Here is a 23,921-nt window from a genome sequence, read left to right as displayed (position 1 = left end):
GTAGAAGGGGAGGAATTTGCCTGGGTCGAATCCAGCGCTCACTGTCGCGGTTAGACGAAACCCACCGATCTATCTCGTACGAGAGCAGCCGGCGGGGGACCGTCAGCCTGGCGCCTGGGCGCCCTGATGTAACCCGTCGAAGGAATGGGACCGCGTCGCAAAGACATGAAGGAGCCGCCCTCACGACATATGGCTAAAGGTGTAACAACCCCCGAGGGAATGGTCTTATACTCACCGTCACACACATGGTTAATGAATATGTATATACATGTATATAAATATATTTATGTACACAACACATAAATAGAAACAGGAACATAGTATCTAAATAAATGATTGACAACCAAGGACACAGTAATAGGACTTTTGCCCAACTGAGCGTGCAGGATATAGATAACACTGTTTATGCAATACGGATAAGCCGATAAGCAAGGGGGAAGGTAGGAGAGTAGGAGACCCTTATAAAAGCAGACCTAAAACGGCCTGTATTCAGACGTGTTCACCCATTGTTATCACAAGTATCTTCACGTCTCTCAGCACCTAAATTGTGTTATTTGGACTTATAATAATTACACCAGAGTAAATCTTAATAAATGTCTTATCAATTCAACGAGTTATATTTTATTCAATCCAACACATAGATAATAAAGATATGGATAGGCCACGAGTATGTTAAATAAATTTGAGACCGCGTTCCCGGAGGGGAAGGCAATTCAGGCTTCTTTATCTATAGCCGCATACTTTATTTGTTCCCCTCGGAGACCGCTGATAAGACCATTATGTCCTATCCAAATCTTTATCATCATAGATCCAACAAGAAGAAATCCTCAACACAACGGTCTTGCTACCAGCAACCCGGTAAACGACACAATCAACCCGATTGTCAGTTTACCACAATATATAAATATGTATGCACATAGAACTGTATACACATAATAATAAATTGTGCAATATCAAATATCTTACACCAAAAAGACGTTGATTGTTATTCAATTGATTTACAAACATGTCTGTAATTGTTTTATTATGCAGAATCATTTTTAGTCCAGACATGTGTAATAGAATGCCATTTTCACGAACGTACAGAAAGCTTCCAAGTGACTGTCCCATATTTTGAAAAAACACGCATATGTGTAGACAAACTGAACGCGTGTCTATACTATACATATTGTTGGGCCTGTAATTATTGTAATTAATACTGTTGCAAAATATTTTCAATTTGTTAAGTCATTATTATACATTTGAATTGATATTTTAGGATAATGAAGTATAATATTACCATGTGAAAATTCTTCGAATATCAGTGTTTATCGCTTCTCAAATCTAGTTATTCAAAATTATGAATCAGTAATTATTACGGATACCAGTGGTGGATCCCGGGCTTAATTTTTTTTTATGGTGACATGGGGAGGGGCCAAAAGTATACAAAAAGTTTCAAAATTGGGTAAACACAGTGTACAACAAAGGGAAACTACGGCGATTGTGGGGGGACGGACAAATGCCACCTTTCCCCCCTGAATTCACCAGTGTAGGATACAATTAAACAGTAGTAGGTATAGTCTATTCTAAGAACGCTGAAATATAAAATTAATTTAATTTTGTTCCGTTGTTATTACCTAGGTATTAAATAAGTTTTTAATAATCGTTAATAATATAACAATATGCTACTACTATAATATACATGCCATTAAATCTATCTAGTCTCAGTCATGTGTGAAGGGTTTAACCTAATGCGCCAGTGTTGGACACTTAAAAATTGTATGAATATGTGCTATAATATTACCTTAAATAACGCTAAATATGTGTTACATTAAAATTTTAAAACAAAGTTAGGTGCAAGTTAGGACCCAAAAAACATTAACCATAACACTTTCAACAAAAAAGGCAACCGGTTACATGACTACACGAGAGACTGTACAACGCTATCAATACTCGTCCGTCGATAATGGCAGCCATAAAAATCATTAGGTAACAAAAGTAATTAATACGTTATTAGGACGTTTGTGGTCTTTGTCTTATAAGTGCGTAATATAGCAAATTTTTATATAATCATTGTTTATAGTTACTGATATTTTACACGTTCAGTATACTTTATATTTTAAAAATAACTTTGGTAACCAAAAAATCTCAAAATCTCCAAATATAAAGACACATTTTTTTTATAGTTATTTTATGTTCAAATTTAGAGGAAATTGCATATTAAAGGTAATATATAATATAATATAAAACAACCATACTGACAAACTGTCACCGCTCAGAATCGTTTTTCATATTCAATGATATTATATTATTTAATCCAAATTTAATACAATCCATTATTCAGTGACCCACTTGTAACCTACTATGCAGCAGAGCAACATGCATTTACCATTTATTTTATAGCTAAGGATTGAACATTAGCATAGGTTATTTGAAAAAGACAAAATAATTTATTGATTATTTGACATTAATTATTGGTTATACGCATGAAATATGCAAAATGAATGATATGAATATTTTATAACTTGAAAAATGATAATAAGTCCAAAAAAGGTAAAAAGAATAATTCCAAAAACAAAACAATTTATATGTTTTTGAACGAAAAATGCAAACTAAAAACTTAATTTATTTATAATTTTGAAAAAGATAATAGCTAGGTCCGAAAGGGGTAAGTACAATATTATATGAAAAAGGTAAAATATTATATAATATTATATTCATGTGTATTTTCAATTTGCATGAAAAATGCAAATAAAATTAAATATATTAATAACTATGTCCTATAGACTAATTATTTGAAATAAGTTTAAAATATAAAAACTAAGATAATAATAAGTACTAAGAAGATAAAAAATATACAGTTAATAGTTGTATAACTGTTATTATCCTAAGTATACAATAAAAAACCGAAATATAGATTCACTTTTTAATTTTTTTTTTATTAAAGCCGCAACATCAATGATTTTTATCTTATGACACTATACAGTAATATTGTAATAATAGTTATGATACATTCAATATATTGTGTTGATTATGATGTATATTTAAACTTTGTGTGTTGCCTGGATCTGGACTCATTGCTGCTTCATCAAGATTCTCTGCGATGTCAAACTGGGTTCTAATATTACTAACGTTTCGACAGTGGCTATCTTGATGTTTGACTGTTAGAATTTGTTCGCATGTTTTGTATGAGCCTGTTCAGTCTCGGTCATAAGGTGTCTGTGAGTCAACCATAATGTGAGGCTGATTCGTGATTTATTTAGGATTACTTCCTCTCTTCTGTATAATAGTGGTATATGGTTAGCCATGGAAGGACTGGATTTTTTTCTTAATTGAGTTTGGTGTTGAGGATTGACCAGATGCGTTGCTATTGGTTAATGATGTGATTTTCTATAAGTCCTGGGCTGTATGGATGCGGATTTGGAGTGAGTCAGGAGTGGTGATAGTTTCGTTTTAAGAGATGATGAGCTTTTATCCGTGACACCATGTGTTTAAATCATCGGAACATAGGGAGGATTTTATGGGGAATTTAACTACTTCACATAGGTCGTTAATGGCGATGAGACAAAGTGTTAAGTTGATGTTGGAAACTTGAGTTACACCATTTTCTTGTTTGAATACTCAGGAAAGGAAGCCGTTGATTTTTATTTGTAATGTTCTGTCCGATAGAAATTGTTTTTTATTTTGCCATTATTAAAAAGTATTTTGTTTTAGGGTTGACCACATGCATTGCTATTGGTCTATGATGTGATTTTCTATAAGAAGTTTAAAGTCCTGTGCTGTATGGATACGGATTTGGTGTGAGTCAACAGAGGTGAGGTGATAGATTCATTTTAAGCGATGACGAGTTTGCATATTTTGTGTAATTTTTCTATTTTGCGAGTACCTGGCAATATTATATAAGTTGTCTGTATCGAGGGAAACTAGCCCTAGAACTTTTTTGGTTTCGAAGGTTTTTAATGGGTCGTTTTGAATGTCTTGTAGATGGTTCGATGTTGTTCGATGATTGCGAAAACCGTTTTGTCGAGGCGGAAAATAATTTATGTTTTCAACAAACCATCTCAACCGAGGATCAATGATTCTTTTGAATATTTCGCACATTGTAATTAGTAAAGATACCGGTCTATATACTTCTATGATTAATATTTGTTTTTCCAGGTTTTTGGATAGGTATGACAATGGCGTGTTTCCAAGTTTTTGGAATTTTTCAAAATTAGATAAACTATTTTAAATAAGTTGAAAATATAAAAAACTAAGATAATTTTAAGTAGGTACGAAAAAGATAAAAGATATATAGTTATAAGCATACAAAAAAGATTAACATTAAGATTATAAAATATAATATAATAGTAGATAGAAATATAATTACTTATACATTTTAAAATATAATCTGCTAATAATTAATACTATATGCTAGCAGCTAAAACTAAAAAATTGCAAAAAAGTTGAAAATCTAAAAACTAAGATAATAATTAGTAGAAAATATAAATATTAAGATTAAGAAAAAGTTAAATAAAACATGACTAATAGTAGGTAGAAAAATATTTACCTATAGATACATTTTAAAATACAATAATGATTAACGTAATAACTAATAATATAGAAACTAAAATTTAATAATTGCAAACAAAGATGAAAAGCTCATATGAAATAACTAAAAATATAAACTTGTATGAAGTTGTATCAAATATAATATTATGATATAACTGTAGGCGGTGGGCCCTTACAATAAGCCTCGGGGCCCGTGTGCGCTGCACGTGTTTAAGGAAAATCATTGTATACCATCATTAGATATTCCCTCTCAAGTATTAAGTAAAATGTTTATACTTGCATACTTTATTACTTATCTTTACCTCTGATGTATATTTTTGAGTGCCCAGTACTGCCCACTATGGGCGTGTCGTCTTCTGTCGCTAAACTAGACAATTTCTTGACCAGGAGCAGAGGCCTGGCATGACCACCTTTGCTCCTGGGACCTAGCCGATCGATAACGACTCTTGGGGAGAGCCTCTCCAGCCCTCGTCTCCTGCACTCCTTAAGAGGTAACTCTGTTTGATTTGTGTACTTCACTGTTGTCTTCAGGTAGACTTGGTCTCTACCGACGATGCCAGCGTCGAATGTCTGTCTTCCGGTGTGAGTAGTAAGTGGGTCCATAGAGGCGACACTCCACTCCACACAAACTGCACCGCCACACATACTCCACCCGGACCGCCACACAAACTCCACCCATACCACCGCCACCGCCACTCCACCCGGGGCGACCACCACCACCACTCCACCCGTAACGACCGCCACTCCACCCGTGGCGACAATCACCACCACTCCACCGTCACACACACACACTCCGCCCGGACCGACCACCACCACCACTCCACCATCACACACACTCCACCCGGCCCGACCACCACCACCCCACCTGGCAGTTCACCACTCCACCCCGGCAGACCGCCACCACCGCCACTCCACCGTCACACACACTCCACCCGGACCAACCCCTCTCCACCCCCGCCATACCACACAGCACAACTCTATCACGCGTTATCACAATACAATTAATATGTGTACGTCAGAAAGTAATTATTTAAAAAATATTCGTGTATAATGTTCGGCTGTCCACCCCCCCACTACCTCGGCAGACCACCCTACCCCGTATAGCTGTAACCCCGACTGAAACACGCGCAATCTTCAGTCGCAGTTTTCCTTTCATAGTGACAAGTTGTAACACAGTGTATAAAAATGGCTTCAAGCAGTGAACGGGTATACAAATATATTGCGCCTGAACCACCGGCCGAACTCATCGACTGTACCAACTACACAATCGATTTTGTAAACCGCAAGTTTTTACAAGTCGGCATCGATCCTACACATGAGTTCAATGTCTCTGTACGTATAATTACTCCGTCGCGTTTTGTAAACATTTCCGTGGACTTTTTGAAACGTATATATTCATTGATGGGGCATATTCTATCACATATACTGGATACTACAGTAAAATACAAAAGATTTATTTTTCTGGAGAACGAATTTGTTTTGCTTACGTCTATGATATATAGAGGGGAGTGTATGTTGGTGATAGAATCAAAAGTTGAACATGGATGTAGAATTTTATTAAGTCCGAAAGAACTAATGGCAATTCAAAACATGGAGTGGACTATTTTCGAAACCGTAAGCAGAAAAACGATGGTCGTACGGCCAATGATTCTATTACAACTTGATCAGATAACGGAATATTTTAAAAATGATTATAATATTGAAAAAGACGCGACACTCGAAGAATTTGTAGCAATAATCAAAGGAATTCAAATTGAATTAATATCTAAACATGTACCGAAGAACAAATATAGTTTTATAAATCAGATAAAACTGCTTGCAACTGACCAACTAGCAATCGGATGGATGGAGAAACTTAATAAATCATTAAAAGTATGAATGCGTGATTTTTATTTATTTTAATTATACTAAAATATCTATTTAATTAGGGTGTCGAAGAAAATTACGGTCCGGAAGATTTCTTCTCGCCTCCGTTTACTCAGAGTTGTATGTCTCGGCCATGCAAACAGTCAAAGAAGACGGTAATCTTATAAATAATAATAATAATAATAATAATAATAATAATAATAATAATAATAATAATAATAATAATAAATATACTTTATAATCAGGTGAACGATGAATACGATGGACCCGCCCCAGCCAGAGACGAAACAAAAAATTTAAAAGTAAAGAAAGTATATAATCATTTGAAACCTTGAATATAATTGTATTAATTTTTTAGGATTTTTTCGAGACATATGATTCAACGATGACTCCAATAGAAGCCGACAATATAGCAGACGAAAACAATTGTTTTTCTCAATATTTGTTTTGATATATACAATTTGTATAATATTTAAAAAATAAAAAAATCTTTTTTCTCTAAATCATATATGTTTTTACTCCCGCCCATAAAAGGGGCGGGACCACCTTGAGATTCACCTATCTAAAGACACCCACCCCATTAATACTAACGGTATTAGCGCCCCGGTATCACACTACAAGACAGTCGTGAGTCTTCCGTCAAACGAGTCGCGTGTGCCTTATTACTAACTTATCTCGAGACAGTCGTGAACGTACATAACAAAAATGGCTAATAATCTGATCGATTGTACTACATTTTTTGTTGATAGCAATATTTTTATAAATATAGGATTAGATCCTGATTTTTTGTTAAATTGCGTTATATGCGTCTCAAATAACTTGCAGTGTGTTAAAATGAGTGTTGAATTATATAAATCTCTAAATATAGCTCTTAACAACATAAATTTTTTACTACCATCTCATTTACTGTTGGAGGAGTTTAAATTGATATCAATAGAAGAATACAACGGTGACAACGTTCTCTCAATAAAGTGTTTGCAACAGGATCAAGATGTGCAATTAACTAAAGAGAATGTTTCAAGGATCTTGCAATTAAGTGATGCCATTGAAGAAGTCATTCAGATGAAAAATGTATACACACGGTCTACTGCATTAAATCAGGCAAGTAAAATTGCAATGTATCTTGGAAAGGAAATGCCGTTACCCAAAGATACAAAAATAAACGATGTTGAAGATTATTTGACCCGTATCGATGTCCAAGAATTGAAAGAACAACTTCCGTTCGCTGGTCTTTGTTTAATAGCAGATTTGAAGATTAAAGCAGTCAAACAATTGGCAAGGGGTTGGTTATCTTCTTCGATCGAAACTAAGGTAATACAATTTTATTTTTACATATTATTTTATACTAAAGAAAACAATTTTTTTTTTAGCCTGAAGTCAACAGGCTGACGACGAGGGCATTCCTAGCACGTAAAAGGGCAAAAGCAATCCGCAGATTAAGTTTTCATCTATAATATTTTATTATGTAATTTTCATATTGTTGACAATAATTTATAAAACTTTATATTTACAATATTGTTTTTTTTTTATTTTTTTTTTATTATATCATTATTTTTGTATTAAAACATAATGTAATATTTTATTGTAATATGACATTTTATTATATAATAAAAAGAAAAAACATGAAATTTAAAAAAAAGTATTTTTATTTTACAAACTATTTACAATTTTCTTACATCACCATTAAATGGATTATAAGTTATAATTTGGTCGTGTAAGATGAGACAATAGGCTGCAGTCTTTTCAGGTATGGTAATATCAGTCTCAAATTCAATACGTAGGTCCACGGTTGACGACTTCACATTGTCGTTTTGATGCGATAGATCGACAACGACGATTGGTACATGGTTTTGATAAATATGTTTTGACAATAACGGCTCGCAGTAGTCTCTTTCGTAGTAAGATTTTTGAAAATCTGTGTAAGCTTTATACAGTATCGAAGTTTGTTTGTTTTGAAAGTCTGCTCGGAAATCTTCGTACGGATACGCTTCAGAATTTAAGTATACCTTAAGATTTTTCAACCTACAGTGGTCAAATCGACCGGCATCGAGTGTTATATTATTTTTTCGATCCGTTTGAAATCCTATCAATACAAATCTAGGTTTTTCGAGTAAATTGCTAGACTTTACAGTCCACGAATGTGAAGTATTTTTAGGTAGCACTGGATATTCGCAGAGATCCCAGGTTCTGAACGCGCACGATAACGTTTTACGAGAATCCATTATTTTTAACAGTCTTAACTTTTCTTTATCACTAACTTTGATAATAGGCATCTTCCATAATATCTTAGTCAGTTCGACTGTAATTTTTTTATTTTTCTCAGAGTTATCAGTAACGTGTAATGTGTCGAAATCGGTTGACGAGCGATTCAAAATCAATTGTTGATTACAATTAAGTAATATTTTTTTGTAATCTTCAAAAAATCCAAATAGATGTTTCAGTGGAACGCAGCCGGTAAACACATTGTTGGCCATGAAATTTTTATTATTATCGTTACTACCCAACGACGACCCCCAAGCCGCATTTTCCAGCGCGTTCAAGTCGTTTGGAGTATATGAACAGTAACCTTTCAAACAAGACGAAATTCCGGGTGATTTTATTTTCTGTACTTCTACTCCGTTTATCTCGTATCGCATTTCGGAGAATAAAAACGCCAATCCATTATTCGAAAAACTAACGTCTCCAACAGCATCGGTAGGTTTATTTATTTTTCCCTCGATGTACAGATAACTCTCACATGGAAAAGTGTAAGAATCCATGTTTAAAACACTTATCCTAATTTCATCGTTATTAGAAAAAGACATGTTTGAATATGGGGTGAACGAATGATAATTCTTTTGTGTTATTTTACACTCGTCGACATAGCCGGCTGCTACGTCTAAATACGAGTCATCCATGATTAAATTTTCAAGGAACGAAGAAAATTTAAATTATTTTTCGTGAGTTTGGTTTCGGGTTTTTTCGGTTTGGATGTTGACTTCTTGACTGTAGATACAATACTGAGGGGTTTTTTGATTGTAGCTCTTTTTATATTGATGTTAAATTTGAGTGCCATACCCACGCGTTATTTGCAAGCGAATCGTAATTGGTTCGCCGCGTAGATTTATTAGACAATCGTTCTGATCTTTTAATACGATATTTACTCTAGATATTGAAGTCGTGTTGAGACCATAAAAAACTGGATGTCTAGGTACCTCGACGATTTTATAGCCTGGTGGAACAGATGGATAGAGTTCGTGTATGATCTGGCTCGGTGCTCCGTCACAAAATGAACCAGTAATCAAGTTGCACTCTACTTTTATACTATTGATTTTCATTATTTTGACCGTACTTTCAGATTCATGATTAAGACCCGTGGTGTATACAACATTTCCGAAACCCAACAATTTCGCTATGCTATTCTCGACGCCCAAGTCCACATCATGACTACACGAGAGCGTACACTTTAATGTGGTATTGTTTGCTTTTAATTCAAACCAATCGACATATTCGGGCACATTTTTTTGTATAAAAGACTCTAAATTATCAAACTCATACGACCCCGTAGGTATGATAACGTAATCATTTTGACCGATGATATTTCGGAAACCGATAGTATTGCAACCGGGTTCGATGTTTGGTATCGAATTATTTGTCTGTAAGCTCAAAAGACATATTTGTGCTGTGTTTTCTACTTCTAGTGGTGGAAAAATATCGCATGACAATTCGCTCGAGTTCCCGTTTAACGTCAACGTGTACATGATAAGAATTTTAAACACAAGTGTCCGCAGTTTGTAGTATTATATTTCTGATCTCTGTTATAATTGAAATTAATGTCACAGCCGTGAAAATATTTTTGTACTTCTAATGGAGGTTGTAAATTTCCAAAACTGTCGTAATAATAGACTTGATTTCCGATTTTTTTATACGCTACCCAGTGAGTGCCTGTACCGCTTTCCGAATCCAAGTTAACAATCGCTGATTCTATTCGTTTGGGACGTTCAGATAACCTGTCTCTAGTAAACACGCCGATGAAATGAGGTATTTTCATTAAGCGGGCTATTTTTATAAGTTCGTAATCGTACAGTGCTCTTCTGGGTAACGTAGATATTAGTTTTTTTTCGCTTTTTTGCCTCCACCTCTTTTATATGGGGCGAGATATAGACCCGAACCGATTTTGTACGAGTTGCCCTTATACGGAGCGAGATATAACCCACCGCCCAAATGCGTCGGTGTGTTTCTTTTAAATTCATTGGCCAGCTTAACTACGTTGGAAACGCCGCCAGTTAGAGCTCCCAAGGCCGATAAACCAGCAAAAATCGGAATAAGTGGCAACACGCCGCCTTTTTTCGGAACTGTTATTATTCTAGGAACTTTTGTCTTTTTATTTTTGAATGTTTTTCGTGCGACGGCTACACATTTTTTACTTAATTTCATCAGGTTTTTTTCACCTATATTTTTCTTTATAGCGTTTTTAACTGCTTTGACGGCCGCTTTAAACCCACATCCAGCTCCGATTTTACGTTTTGCTTTCATGGCTGTTGTCACGCCCCAAGCCACTGCTTTTTCTTTTAGACTAGAATCTTTTGCCTTGAACCTATCCCAGGCTCGCTGCTCTAATATATAGTCGGCCTCGTTACGATCTGTGATAGAGTTACTACGATCGTACGCAATATCGTGATCTCTACACGCCGAGTCCAAGGGGTTGATTCCTTTATCTCCGTGAGCTAAACGTTTTTTCAAATTTGTTCCCGGTCCACAATATTGATAACCTACACAGATACATCATAGTTTAAATGAATTTAAAATAATCACCAACACTTACCGGGCACGTGAATCTCGAGTGGTAATTTGTTTATAAGCGTGTTGATGAGGCCTCCTCCCTTATTCTTGTTGTTTCTTCGTACGAGTGACATTGTGTACTGATTACATTCTCATTGCAACAAAGATATTTATATATAAAAATGAAATTAATTGAACAAAAACTAAAACTTGCAGTTGAAAACGTGGACCCACCTACATCGATTCAGAACTATAGACATGGAACGCTTCTCCCCAATACGATACGAGCGCTTATTGTCGGTCCTTCTGGCTGCGGAAAAACCAATTTAATTTTCGCTTTACTAACCAATATAAACGGAATAAGATTTCATAACGTTTACATATATTCTAAAACATTGGATCAACCGAAATATAAAATGTTGAGTGATATTTTATCAGGAATTGATGGAGTACAATTATTTACGTTCTACGAAAACGAACAAGTTATTGAACCCGAGAAAGCCTTACCAAACTCTGTGTTTATTTTCGACGATATTATTTCAGAAAACCAAAAAATCGCTAGAACATACTTTTCCAGAGGTCGACATAATTTAGTGGATATTTGCTACCTGGCTCAGAGCTATTCAAAAGTACCTAAACAACTTTTGCGTGACAACGCTAATTTTATTGTATTATTTAAACAAGATGAAACTAATTTAAAACATGTTTACATGGAGCATTGCTCTGGCGATATGACGTATACTGAGTTTAAAGACTTTTGTACGACATGTTGGCGTAAAGGGAGATTTGAGTTTATCGTAATTAATAAAGACTGCGAACGCGACGACGGTCGATATCGTCACGGGTTCGACACATTTGTCGTTATATAAACCAACGTTTTTATAAAACTTCGTCATTTGCAAACATGGCTGGTAATGGTGAAGTACTCGGAGAATTGATTAAAGCCAAAGAAAACATTAAACGCAAGTATACAGCATTAAAACACGGTAAAGCCGATATTCATTCATTGGTATCAGAAACATTATACCCGATTATCGAACCATTGAAAGAAATTAAGCGAAATAAACCACCAACATTTCAACCTCAAATCGCAGAACTCGATTCAAAAACTATAAACGAAACAGGAGACACTTTAGATTCTGAAATTTTATTAGACTTTTTAGATTCTTCCAATAGAGACAATAAGTATGGGCCTAAAGCACAATCAAACGGTGCTATACATTTAGGTAAAAAAGAAATTAAACTTACTGACAAGACGTTGACTATCGAAGATACTTCATACCCGCTAACGCGAGGTCTTAGCAGTTTGATATTTTCGAAAATCCCGAAATCATACACCGCAGACGATTTGAACACATATAAAACTATATTAATTCAAACATCAGCACATTTAACATTAGACGAGAAAAAAATTAAAAAAGGTGGAAATAAATTCACTGATATAATCAAGCCATTGTTCGCATCCGGTAGTGGTATATCTGTAAAACTGCAAAAGCATAATTTAGTTTATTGGAACGACCCTAACGAGTTGGTTAGTCGCTTACGGTTACTTTTGGCCTCTCAAACTGCTGGTAATACAGGCGTTTCCAACGAAATACTTTCAATTTACGAAGAATTGCTTGAAGCAGGCTTAATAAAACGTATTCCAAATGTCTAAACGCGATATAGCAATCGAACTACACAAACCGGCCAGAAAAAATTATACGAGGCGAAGAGTTAATGTGTATGGTAAAAACGATCTATGGCAGGCCGATTTGGTTGAAATGATACCATATTAAAAAATAAATAAAGGTTATAAATATTTTCTAACGGTCATAGATTGTTACACGAAGCTAGCATTTTCTAAACCTTTAAAGTGTAAATCGGCTAAAGAAGTTTCAAATGCAATGTCAAAAATACTACTCAAGCGCTCACCAAAACTATTACAGGTAGATAACGGCAAAGAATTTTACAATGCAACATTCGATGCGTTGATGGAGAAACATAATATACACAAATATTCTACGTATAGTACAACGAAAGGGTGTATCGTAGAACGCTTCAACAAAACTCTTAAGGGAAAAATGTATAGGGAATTCACTGCACGAGGCTCACACGAATGGGTTTCTATTTTACCAAAGTTGGTTGATGAATACAATAATTCAAAACACAGAACAATATCTATGACACCAATACAGGCCGATGCAAATCCTTCCTCAGTGGAATTAAAACAGCGCAAAATTATTAACGTAAAAATTAAATTCAACGTTGGCGATTATGTTCGCGTTAGTACATATAAAGGCGTATTTACAAAAGGATATTTACCGAACTGGTCCACGGAAATATTTAAAATTATAAAAATTAATAAAACGTTACCCGTTACATATCAATTACAAGATTATAATGGAAAACCGATCGCTGGTTGTTTTTACTCTGAAGAAATATTAAAAACAAATTATCCAAACGATTTTTTAATAGAGAAAATAATTCGTAGGAAGGGGAAACAGATATTGGTAAAATGGGTGGGCTTTGACAATACGCACAATAGCTGGATTTATACCCGTGATGTTAAAAAATAATTTCAGTCGCTCTACAGACATGAACGTGTTTGGTAGTTCTCGGGATAGTGAAACAAAAAAATTTATTTCAAATCTTGAACATTCGCTCAAATCGTATTCGTCCAAATTGGTTAAATTTGAGCGTTTACTCGAAGAAAATCAAAAATCCATTCAAATACAAGAAGAACAAACGGAAACGTTACAAATAACGTGTTCAGATATAGCTGAGCGTGTAAGTAAACTTGAAAAACCATTACAAGATATCACAGAACAGTTGAAAAAAATAATCAAGGCTGTCGATATTATAAACAAACTATAATGTCTTCGGCCATTTTGGATATTCATTGTCTTCGCGGAGTCCACATCAAATACGTGATTAAAGAGATGTCTATTTTAGACACGGAAACTTTCGCAACTCAACACTGGATCTTTAAACACACTTCTTTGACACAAGACGCAAAAAGTAGGAGTGTAAACAGTTGGTTACAACGTTTGTATCACGGTTTATCATTGGAATACGGAGATGTGGAGTATACAGAGATACAAAAAATATTTGATTCGTTCAAATTCAGTAGAATTTACGTCAAAGGTTTGCACAAACAACGGATTATCAACGAGTTTATGCCGCACGCCACCGTCTTTGACATGGAAAACTGGGAAAATTGTCCTCGGCTTCGTGAATTGAACGAAGAAACACTACCATGTTGTATTTTTCATATGGAGTTTAGTCCAAAACAATGTACATCGTATAAAGTATTTGCATTAAAAAAATGGTATCTTGATAATGTTTAAGATTATAACAATATTTTTTTTATTTAATAAACAATAATAATAATATTTGAACATTGGTTTATTTATTTTTTCCTATGTTTAAGAAGGTTTAATTTAAAAAAAAAAATCACAGATAATATATACAATAATATTTGAACATTGGTTTATTTATAAGGTATAATTTAAAAAAAATCACAGATATATACAATAATATTTAAACATTGGTTAATTTATAAGGTATAATTTAAAAAATCACAGATATATACAATAATATTTAAACATTGGTTTATTTATAATGTATAATTTAAAAAAAATCACAGATATATACAATAATATTTAAACATTGGTTAATTTATAAGGTATAATTTAAAAAAATCACAGATATATACAATAATATTTAAACATTGGTTTATTTATAAGGTATAATTTAAAAAAAATCACAGATATATACAATAATATTTAGTTTTACAAGTACCCCCATGGTAACGTTTCTATTACGTCACCGGTCGAATACATAACCATACGTTTATCGTATTCCATTTTAAACGTCTTTGCTGTTATTATTGTCGCTAATTCCTTAGTTTTTGAATTTCGTATTATTTGTTGAAATCGCAGTTTTATGTCCCTTATTTCATCGTTCATTATTTTTTTCATACTGTCCATATTTAATTTTTGAATATTTTCGAAACTAAGAGTGAATCCTTTTATTTTTGTCGTTGTTCGATTTTCAATATCAGTGTGCGCTATACTTTTAGGGCCTGTAGATACCCAGTCGGTTATATGTATACCTGGTCCTAATTCATCCGTCCACTCACCTAGCATACACCCCGTCTTCACTTCGACATCATCGTAAATATAAAACACACTATCTGTATCGTAATATACGACTTTCTCGCCGAGATTATCTAACATGGTATATAATCTTAATCTAGCATTCGATGTTGTGAATGCAGCTACGTATATATTAGTATTATATTCGTGCCCGACGTATTCGTTAATTTTTTTATACGACACTTCCACTAAATCGTCAGTCAAAAAAACTATGTTTTCAGTTTCCAATTTACTGTCCAGCAATACTTGGTACCACCTGTCCGGTTTTGATATTATTTCGGTTTTCGTCTGATTAGGCCTTTGTCCAAACTTACCCCAAAACGAATTTAGACATATTTTAGCAAGTGCTCTTAATCCAGGATTTTCTTTTATATTTTCAATGTCCATATCGATTCCTACTGCATTTTTTACTGCTGAAATATAATCATTAACCGTCCGATAGTCATTTTTCCACGAGCTTGTTTCTAACTTAATTTTTAAAAATCGCTTAATATACTCCTTAAATAATGTGTTGGATTTTTTTTCAAAATGTTGCACTTCATAAATTTTCATGATTTTATATCCTTTTTCTAAAGCTTTTTGTACTTCGTCCGTTGTCCAAGTTCCTATAAGTGCTTTCTGCTCATCGTTGTGTGTACATTGTCTAATTTTATCTAGCTGGCATTGTTTACAAAGTGTAAATATTAATTTATTAGTTTTCACCGGAAGTACGGGATGATATAAATCGGTCGGCGGTAGTATTTTGCATTTGATGAAACCATACCAATTTGATTCCGAGTATTTTTTTATTGATGGATTAAGAAATTGTTTAGGATGACCTACGGGGTAATTGTCATAGTACATTACTGTTGGGTATAAACTACACACATCAATGTATTTAATTTTTTTATTTTTAACCATTAATTTTGTGGCATTGGTCCTTCCTCCGAAAAATGCATCTCTAGGGTTTAGTGGTTCAATTACATCATTTTGATACTGCATCATTTGTTTGTAATTTTTGTACTTTTTCCATTTACAACTCCACATCTCTTCAACTTGGTACCCTTTTTGTTTCAAATTAATTGTCCGTCTTATCGTATCATTGTATAAATCAGTCATAGTGTTATTATTAACGGGGTTAATATCGTTAGGATTAAAACACTCCGGACAACCGTGCCAGAAACAGCCATGATACTGGTATACTTTTTTCTCTGTCTCGTCGTAACCGTCTACTCTAGCACCACATATAGTAACTTCTCCACCGTTTAACGCGTGTTTTATATTTTTATTTTCGTTCAATATTTTGCTTTTCAGCCACTTTATCGAATCGTCTGAAAAATTGTCTTTTTTAACATTTTGAACGACTGCTATAGTACCACCGGACAAGTCGCTCTGTCGATAAATGGCCATACAAACACTAGCGATCGTTATATATTTAAAAGGATCAATATTACACACGTCCAAAAATTGTTTTCTCAGCTCCAAACACCCTCTTCGTAATATGTCGACATCCGAATTGCAATATTCTTCCAACTCCGATTGGAAATCGAATACATAATTCTTATTTATCAATTCGTCGTGCCAATTTATAAATACTGCACGGTGTTTCGTCGTCATAGAATTATAACCGTAATGCGTTTTGTCCGGCAAAGGTCCTACATATCTTTGATTTTCCGGCGTATTAAAAAAATGTGGAAAGTACCCTTTTTTTGCTTCTTTAAGTCCAAACGTTTTCGGAAATTCAGATAATTTTGACTGTATAAAATTATGACTATCTATGAATTTAATGTTTAAGCCCCCATATTTTATTTCGAGCATCATAATTTTGGTCCCGTTACGAATTACTTCGTACTTGACGGTCGGCATATTTTTTAAAATGTACTGTATAATGAAATAGGTGTCGTACGCTTTCGAATTATGTGCTATGTAAGTTGTTCCTTTCATTACTTTGCTCAGCGCCCATTTACAAAATTTATCATTGGCCGAACCAGCGTCGTCTGTAGAAAATACATATTTTCGGCCTTCAAAATCGTGAGCAATAACCATATTTGGTATGTGCGTACCGGTATTTTGCTGAGCTTCATAGTCAAAAAATACATAATTTGTCGAAAACGTACAGTTTTTCTGTTGATTTTTCGTTACAGATACATGATTCTACACAATATCCTCCTTTACCGGTTCTCCGTTGCATATAACATTTATGGTCACTAATTCGAATGTTTTCTTGCTTGCAATTATGACATTGTCCATAACCGCAAACACTGATGTGCGTGCGGTCATTCCTCTGTACGACAAAATTACAACTGTTACATTTATATTCTTTATCACAAACGTTTTTATGTTTTCTTAAACACTCATTATTAACACAATAACGGTTACACTCGTGACAAAAAATTTTTTTACATGTAAAGTTTTGTATGTGATATTTTTCGTTACACAGCCTACACTTTTGCCCATTTTTACAGGCGTGCTTCTTTTTATTGTTATACCCCGTATCGCATAACTCGCAGTAGTATACACGTTCTCTGAACGCTGACATAGAAAAAATACAATGAAAATGATCATTTTTTTTCAAAAGGTAAACTTTATATCTATTTTCAGTTCCTGTGTAGTCGATTTCACAACAATTATCTGCGTTTACGACTTTAACTTGAATTTTGAGTAGTTTTTCAACCTTTGATATGTCACGATACGTAAACGGCCTGCTGTCATTTATTTCTAATTGCTGGCATAGTTCTTTTGTCAAACGTGTTTGAATATCGTATTTACCAAGTCGCAGGTTTTTTATTTGGTATTTGTTTAATTTGTGTCCTAATATAACCGAGGTCTTGTAAGATAGTCCCACTATAATAGCACGGGGGCAACATAGTTCATCCTGATTTTTAATTTGTGCTATACATCTTTTGTTTTTGCTAAATAGGTCCAAGTACTCCCAGGTTGGTTTAGGTTTTCCACCTTTAGGCATTATGATAACTTGAAAACCGAACACCGTATCGTTGATGTTCACTGATTGATCCGACGTTAATATATCACTGATTTTATTTAAAATTTTTTCTCCTGACACATTACACGTCATATTGCCAGTGGATATTGGTGTAAAAAACTTCGGATTGTTGGCGTGCATATTAACGATGTCACCATCAGCGAAATTTGTAATTTTTTTAATATTTTCAATCATATTTTGTAATCCTTCCTCCAATAACGTATTTAAACTAACTATATCTAAATCCCCCGACATAGGTTTTAATGTGATATTATAATCAATCATATAAGCATTATACTTTTTTATAAATTTAGTTTTCTTATTGTTAATTTTCAACAAGTCAGACTCTAAGATGAGCGTTTCAACGTTGTATGCTAGTTTTGCTTTTTTTGCTCCGAGCGGTGTGTCTATGTGTATACGTTTACCTAAAAAAAAAATATGCACTCATATAAAAATATACACTAATATAAAAATACTAAATAAATACTTTGATTAGAAGGTCCAGCTGGTATATTCTCAACGAAAATATCGGGGGCTACTTCAATCATATTCTTATGCTTACCTATAGAAAAAAAATATGTTGATATATAAATATAAATATAAATAGTTTATCATACTTTTTTCGAAATTATCCAACACTTTAGTGCAATATTCGTCGTCTTCAAACATTATAATATCATCTAATAAAAAAAATAAATAAAATAATTTTTGACACTACATATAGGTGATTTTCATACTTGTTTCATTATTTTCGAACTTATCCATCACTTTAGCGCAATATTCGTCGTCTTGAAACGTTGTATCTAGGAAAATAATAATTATAATCATATTTAACACTAAGTATAGATAATTTTTCGTACTTGTTTCATTATTTTCGACATTAGTGCACAATTCGTCGTCTTCAAACATTATATCATCTAGGAGAATAATAATATTAATATTTTACACTAAATATAGGTACATTTCATACTTGTTTCATTATTTTCGAACGTATCCATCACTTTAGCGCAATATTCGTCGTCTCGAAACGTTGTATCTGGGAAAATAATAATTATAATCATATTTGACACTAAGTATAGATAATTTTTCGTACTTGTTTCATTATTTTCGACATTAGTGCACAATTCATCGTCTTCAAACGTTATATTATCATCTAGCAAAATAATAATAATATTAATAAAAAGAAAATATACACCCCGAACACTACTACGTAAATGTTTACAAATATTTTTCTAAGCTCCTTAAAAATGATACAGGTTGAATAACTACGTATTGCCTAAACACAACTCCTTAAAAATGATCGATGGGGTACAAAATATTTTTAAGTTATAACCATGTACTTACCGTGATTTTTTTTCATATGTTTTCGTAGATTACCATGCATATTTTTCGTGTGTCTTTTAAGACTGTCATTTCGAACAAATAAAACACCACAAACCGAACATTTGAATTTTTTTTTTTATGACTCTTTAAATGCCTAGTTAAATTATCTTTCCGAGAGAAAACGGATAAACACTCGTTGCATTTAAACATTTTTAAAAATATAACGTCTGAATGGTAGTGTACAAGTTGACAGACTGACTTGTCCTGGGTCTTTAGTGATTATTATTATAAAAAGACTCTTTTACCCTGGAAGGGGTAAACATCCCTGGTAGAGGTTGACACATGTAATCAAATGACCGTATCGTCCTTGGTCTGCACTGAGTATTACAAAAGACTCAGGGTAGAGGGTGTTTACCGATTCTACTCACTTGTCTAATGCGATCATTTTTTAAGACGAACAATATTATGTAGGTCAGTACGACTGTAACACGTTATACGCTTGTGTGTTAAAATGTTTGATTTAACAATAGTCATTCAGCGGTGATCTTGTAGGTTAGGGTACAGTCGTCGGACAAAAGTATGTGTGTGTTTACGTTATATTAAACATTATACAAAAACAGGGTGAAGACTGAAAGGAGTGGTCATTTAGCGGCGACCTTGCAGGTAAACAGTCGGTGGACAAATTTTTGCGTTATATTATCATATACGTACATCATTATACACGAATATTTTTTAAATAATTACTTTCTGACGTACACATATTAATTGTATTGTGATAACGCGTGATAGGGTTGTGCTGTGTGGTATGGCGGGGGTGGAGAGGGGTCGGTCCGGGTGGAGTGTGTGTGACGGTGGAGTGGCGGTGGTGGCGGTCTGCCGGGGTGGAGTGGTGAACTGCCAGGTGGGGTGGCGGTGGTCGGGCCGGATGGAGTGTGTGTGATGGTGGAGTGGTGGTGGTGGTCGGTCCGGGTGGAGTGTGTGTGACGGTGGAGTGGTGGTGATTGTCGCCACGGGTGGAGTGGCGGTCGGTCCAGGTGGAGTGGCGGTCGGTCCAGGTGGAGTGGTGGTCGGTCCGGGTGGAGTGGCGGTGGCTGTGGTATGGGTGGAGTTTGTGTGGCGGTCCGGGTGGAGTATGTGTGGCGGTGGAGTTTGTGTGGAGTGGAGTGTCGCCTCTATGGACCCACTTACTACTGGTGTGATCTACCGGGACACCGGGGGTCGATCATTTCCCCGGTGGTGAGCTTGTCCGCGACCGCTTATTCGTCCGTCCCGAAGGTATGGCTTATTTCGCGGCTACCCTGTATATCTACAGGACTTTCCCCAATCCGCAACCGGGGGACGCGCCTGATGGCACGCTCTAGCTCACGGGACTACAATCAGTTTATATTTGTTTTTGTCGTTGCTTTTTTTTAAATTGGGTTTGAAGAGATTTACTAATGTTAGAAAAATCACAAATACCAAATAATCATAATCATGAAATTATTTTTTACAATTTAAATAGCTGAAATATCTACTCAACTAACTCAAGCCAATTCCAACGTACCGTAGAATCGTTTGAATAATTGTCTTAAAATTAATCTAAATATATAAAATATATGTCATTGGGTTTATACAAAATTATGAACAAATAAACAAATAATAATAATTATAATAATAATAATATACTTATTATTAATAATAATATTATACTTATATTGACAAAAAGCTTCAAGTTCCAACGTATTAGTAGTCCCTACTTATGAAAAATGGTTTTTTTTTTAATACCTAATTTCGAAAAAAATTAACTTAAGATGCTTATACTTTAGCACCTAAAAAAATTTATTATAAAACGTATTTTCAATGTTTTTGTATGTTGTATAAACAAATTATAAGAACCTTGTAGGTATTGAATTTTCAAACTTTTCCACAAATAAAATGTTTTTGTATATAAATAGAAAAAACTAAAATTAGTCAATTATTTTAAATATTTATAAATAGCTCAAGAGTTATGTTGAAAATGTTATTTTGTCTTGAAAAATCCAATATACATTTTTGGTGCGAAAGTTAAGTCTACAATTAATCCGTTTTTAATTTATTTTATTAAAAAACTAAAAATATATTTAAAAAAAATAATTATTATTGCAAAACCAATGCACCCATCGCTTCGATGGAAATCTAACATATTGATTTTTAGTTTTTCGATTAATATGAAAGATTACCTACCTTGAAGGTCTTCTTAAAAAATCATTTAAAAGCACATTCGTGATATCCGTTGTAATCGTCGTTCCACATTTAATTCTGCTGATCATTGTTCTAGTTATTACTTATTTCCAAACTAAATTTTTTTACTAAGACTGTTTTAAAACCACGTATTAGGAAAAAATATAAACAATTTGCTAAGAAATCAAAAATATATCAACGAACATTTTCAGAATCAATGAACTTAATATTATAAACAAAGTTACAGTAATTATTTCCTAGACAACGAAGAGAACATATTGTATGAGTGTTGTAGCCGGTCTATTTAATTTCTAAATATACCTACATAATATCTTCCAACAAAATTATCCACTCAATATTTTTTTCGAAAACTATTTTTTAAGGAATTTTTAGAAAGATACAATATTCAATTCCCATTTGCACTAACTTCTGATCCGTATACATTTTAATTAGGGCGCGGATTTAAATGCCCTAAATATTATATAAAAAATGGCCAAAAAAATACATTTTAACCGCAATCATGTCCTTAAAAATGACTTAACAATTTTTGTATCACTCACATACGATAACATGAATAATATTACAATTTTAAACTTTAATACATAGGTATTAATATCAGTTATTTATTCGGTGTATAATTTTTCAGATTGATGTTTTCTTTACAAAAATTTTATCTGAGAAAATTTTCCTTTTAGAAAATAAAGAAAACTTGGTTTTTTTGTTAAATATAAATTTTATTTTTATGAATGAAATCCTATGGTGCAACAATAGGTATGTGAAAAAAGATTGAATAGTTTGACATTCACTTTGGAAAATTTTAAAAAATATGCCTTCGTAGCATGTAACACGTAGTGAATGTGAATTATAAATTTTAATTCTAAATTTATTTTTTTTTTCTTTATTATATTATATTAAGACAAACAGCTAATCACTGATGTATTTCAACAAATAAATATTTTTTTTTTAACTATATTTTTATGTTTGTCTTATAAAAATTTAAATGCATATTTTTGCATATTTTGGTAGATAAAATGCATATTTTACCATTCTTTATTGCATACAAACATTAGCCCTGATTATTATTTATATGCGTTGTTTACAAAAAATAATATACATTTGTAATATATAATATTTAGACTTAAAATTAAAAACTAGACGTTATTGGTTGTCCATATTATGGAATGTGGGGTGATCCAATAGCACTAGGTACCTATATATATATATTATTCGCACTCATCTTACACACACGCGACACATACAACGGATAAATAATATTCAACACCTCTCCGATTAGATGTTTAGTGGAGACAACACAATCAATTATCAGAGGCGCCAGTAAAACACTGTATATTTTAAAATCATGAACGCATTCTTACACGTATACATACTTATATACTTCAAGACCCCTTCCATAATTCTCCGATCAAGACGTTCGGTCAAAACAACACAATAAATTACCAGCGGTACATTTGTCGTACCGCACAAAACCATAAAATTTATTAATACTTTAATATCACGTATTAATCGATGCACATCCGAAGAAGGGATCACACCAAAATCATATTAAATAAGGACCAAATAGAATCGACTGGTCGCCAGTGTCATTCCAGAGAAGTCTCAAATACATTGTCCACGCCAGTCAACATCGCGACATACCTACTATGATTATTCGTATATGCTCATATTTTACTTTTGCGTTAAGAACTTATATGTAAGATCACGCAATACATACCTGGCAAATATAAGCCAAAGTGATATCGATCGTCGAACACCACCCCAAAGAAATACAATCCAATCGTAGAAGGCAATCATCACTACCTACGCACGAGGTAAGTGATTTGAAAAATATTATAATAATGTAGATAATATAAATATAATTAGGAAGGTACAGTACAGTAACAGAGAGATCTTACGTGGATGAACGAGCAATATAATAACGTAATTTTACACGATTTCCAAATACGTATAAATATACATACACACCCATACGTACCCACAATCCCTCTTACTAATACAAATAGACCTACTACAACACATTGTCGAGTACGAACGTCATAGCGGGGGTTATTGAACCTTTTTTGCTCCGAAGGACACAGGCAACTGGTCTCATCAGACGCGTCCCTTTGCCCGTTGAAGCAGGT

At 33.7% G+C, this 23,921-nt stretch overlaps 4 protein-coding genes across 4 annotated transcripts; 2 read left to right on the top strand and 2 right to left on the bottom strand.

The window, feature by feature from the left end:
• Positions 1-5,349: 5,349 nt before the first annotated feature.
• On the top strand, positions 5,350-6,847 carry LOC132943491 (uncharacterized). The gene is made up of 4 exons (XM_061012505.1): positions 5,350-6,402; positions 6,459-6,551; positions 6,642-6,698; positions 6,755-6,847. The coding sequence occupies exons 1-4, from the start codon at positions 5,716-5,718 to the stop codon at positions 6,845-6,847; spliced, it is 930 nt and encodes a 309-aa protein (XP_060868488.1). The 5' UTR covers positions 5,350-5,715.
• A 252-nt stretch (positions 6,848-7,099) lies between these two features.
• LOC132943492 (uncharacterized) lies at positions 7,100-7,870 on the top strand. Its single transcript, XM_061012507.1, has 2 exons — positions 7,100-7,707; positions 7,767-7,870. Exons 1-2 carry the CDS (start codon positions 7,102-7,104, stop codon positions 7,848-7,850), a joined length of 690 nt encoding a protein of 229 aa, XP_060868490.1. The 5' UTR covers positions 7,100-7,101; the 3' UTR covers positions 7,851-7,870.
• A 677-nt stretch (positions 7,871-8,547) lies between these two features.
• Positions 8,548-9,293, bottom strand: LOC132942706 (uncharacterized). Its single transcript, XM_061011325.1, has 2 exons — positions 8,655-9,293; positions 8,548-8,583 (listed from the first exon to the last, which is right to left on the bottom strand). The coding sequence occupies exons 1-2, from the start codon at positions 9,291-9,293 to the stop codon at positions 8,548-8,550; spliced, it is 675 nt and encodes a 224-aa protein (XP_060867308.1).
• A 1,192-nt stretch (positions 9,294-10,485) lies between these two features.
• On the bottom strand, positions 10,486-11,381 carry LOC132942703 (uncharacterized). The gene is made up of 3 exons (XM_061011322.1): positions 11,201-11,381; positions 10,827-11,147; positions 10,486-10,730 (listed from the first exon to the last, which is right to left on the bottom strand). Exons 1-3 carry the CDS (start codon positions 11,289-11,291, stop codon positions 10,486-10,488), a joined length of 657 nt encoding a protein of 218 aa, XP_060867305.1. The 5' UTR covers positions 11,292-11,381.
• Positions 11,382-23,921: the final 12,540 nt, after the last annotated feature.

The sequence above is a fragment of the Metopolophium dirhodum genome, chromosome 4 (genome assembly GCF_019925205.1).
Source record: "Metopolophium dirhodum isolate CAU chromosome 4, ASM1992520v1, whole genome shotgun sequence".
NCBI classification, from domain to species: Eukaryota; Metazoa; Arthropoda; class Insecta; order Hemiptera; family Aphididae; genus Metopolophium; species Metopolophium dirhodum.
This window is presented reverse-complemented; position numbering and strand designations above follow the sequence as displayed.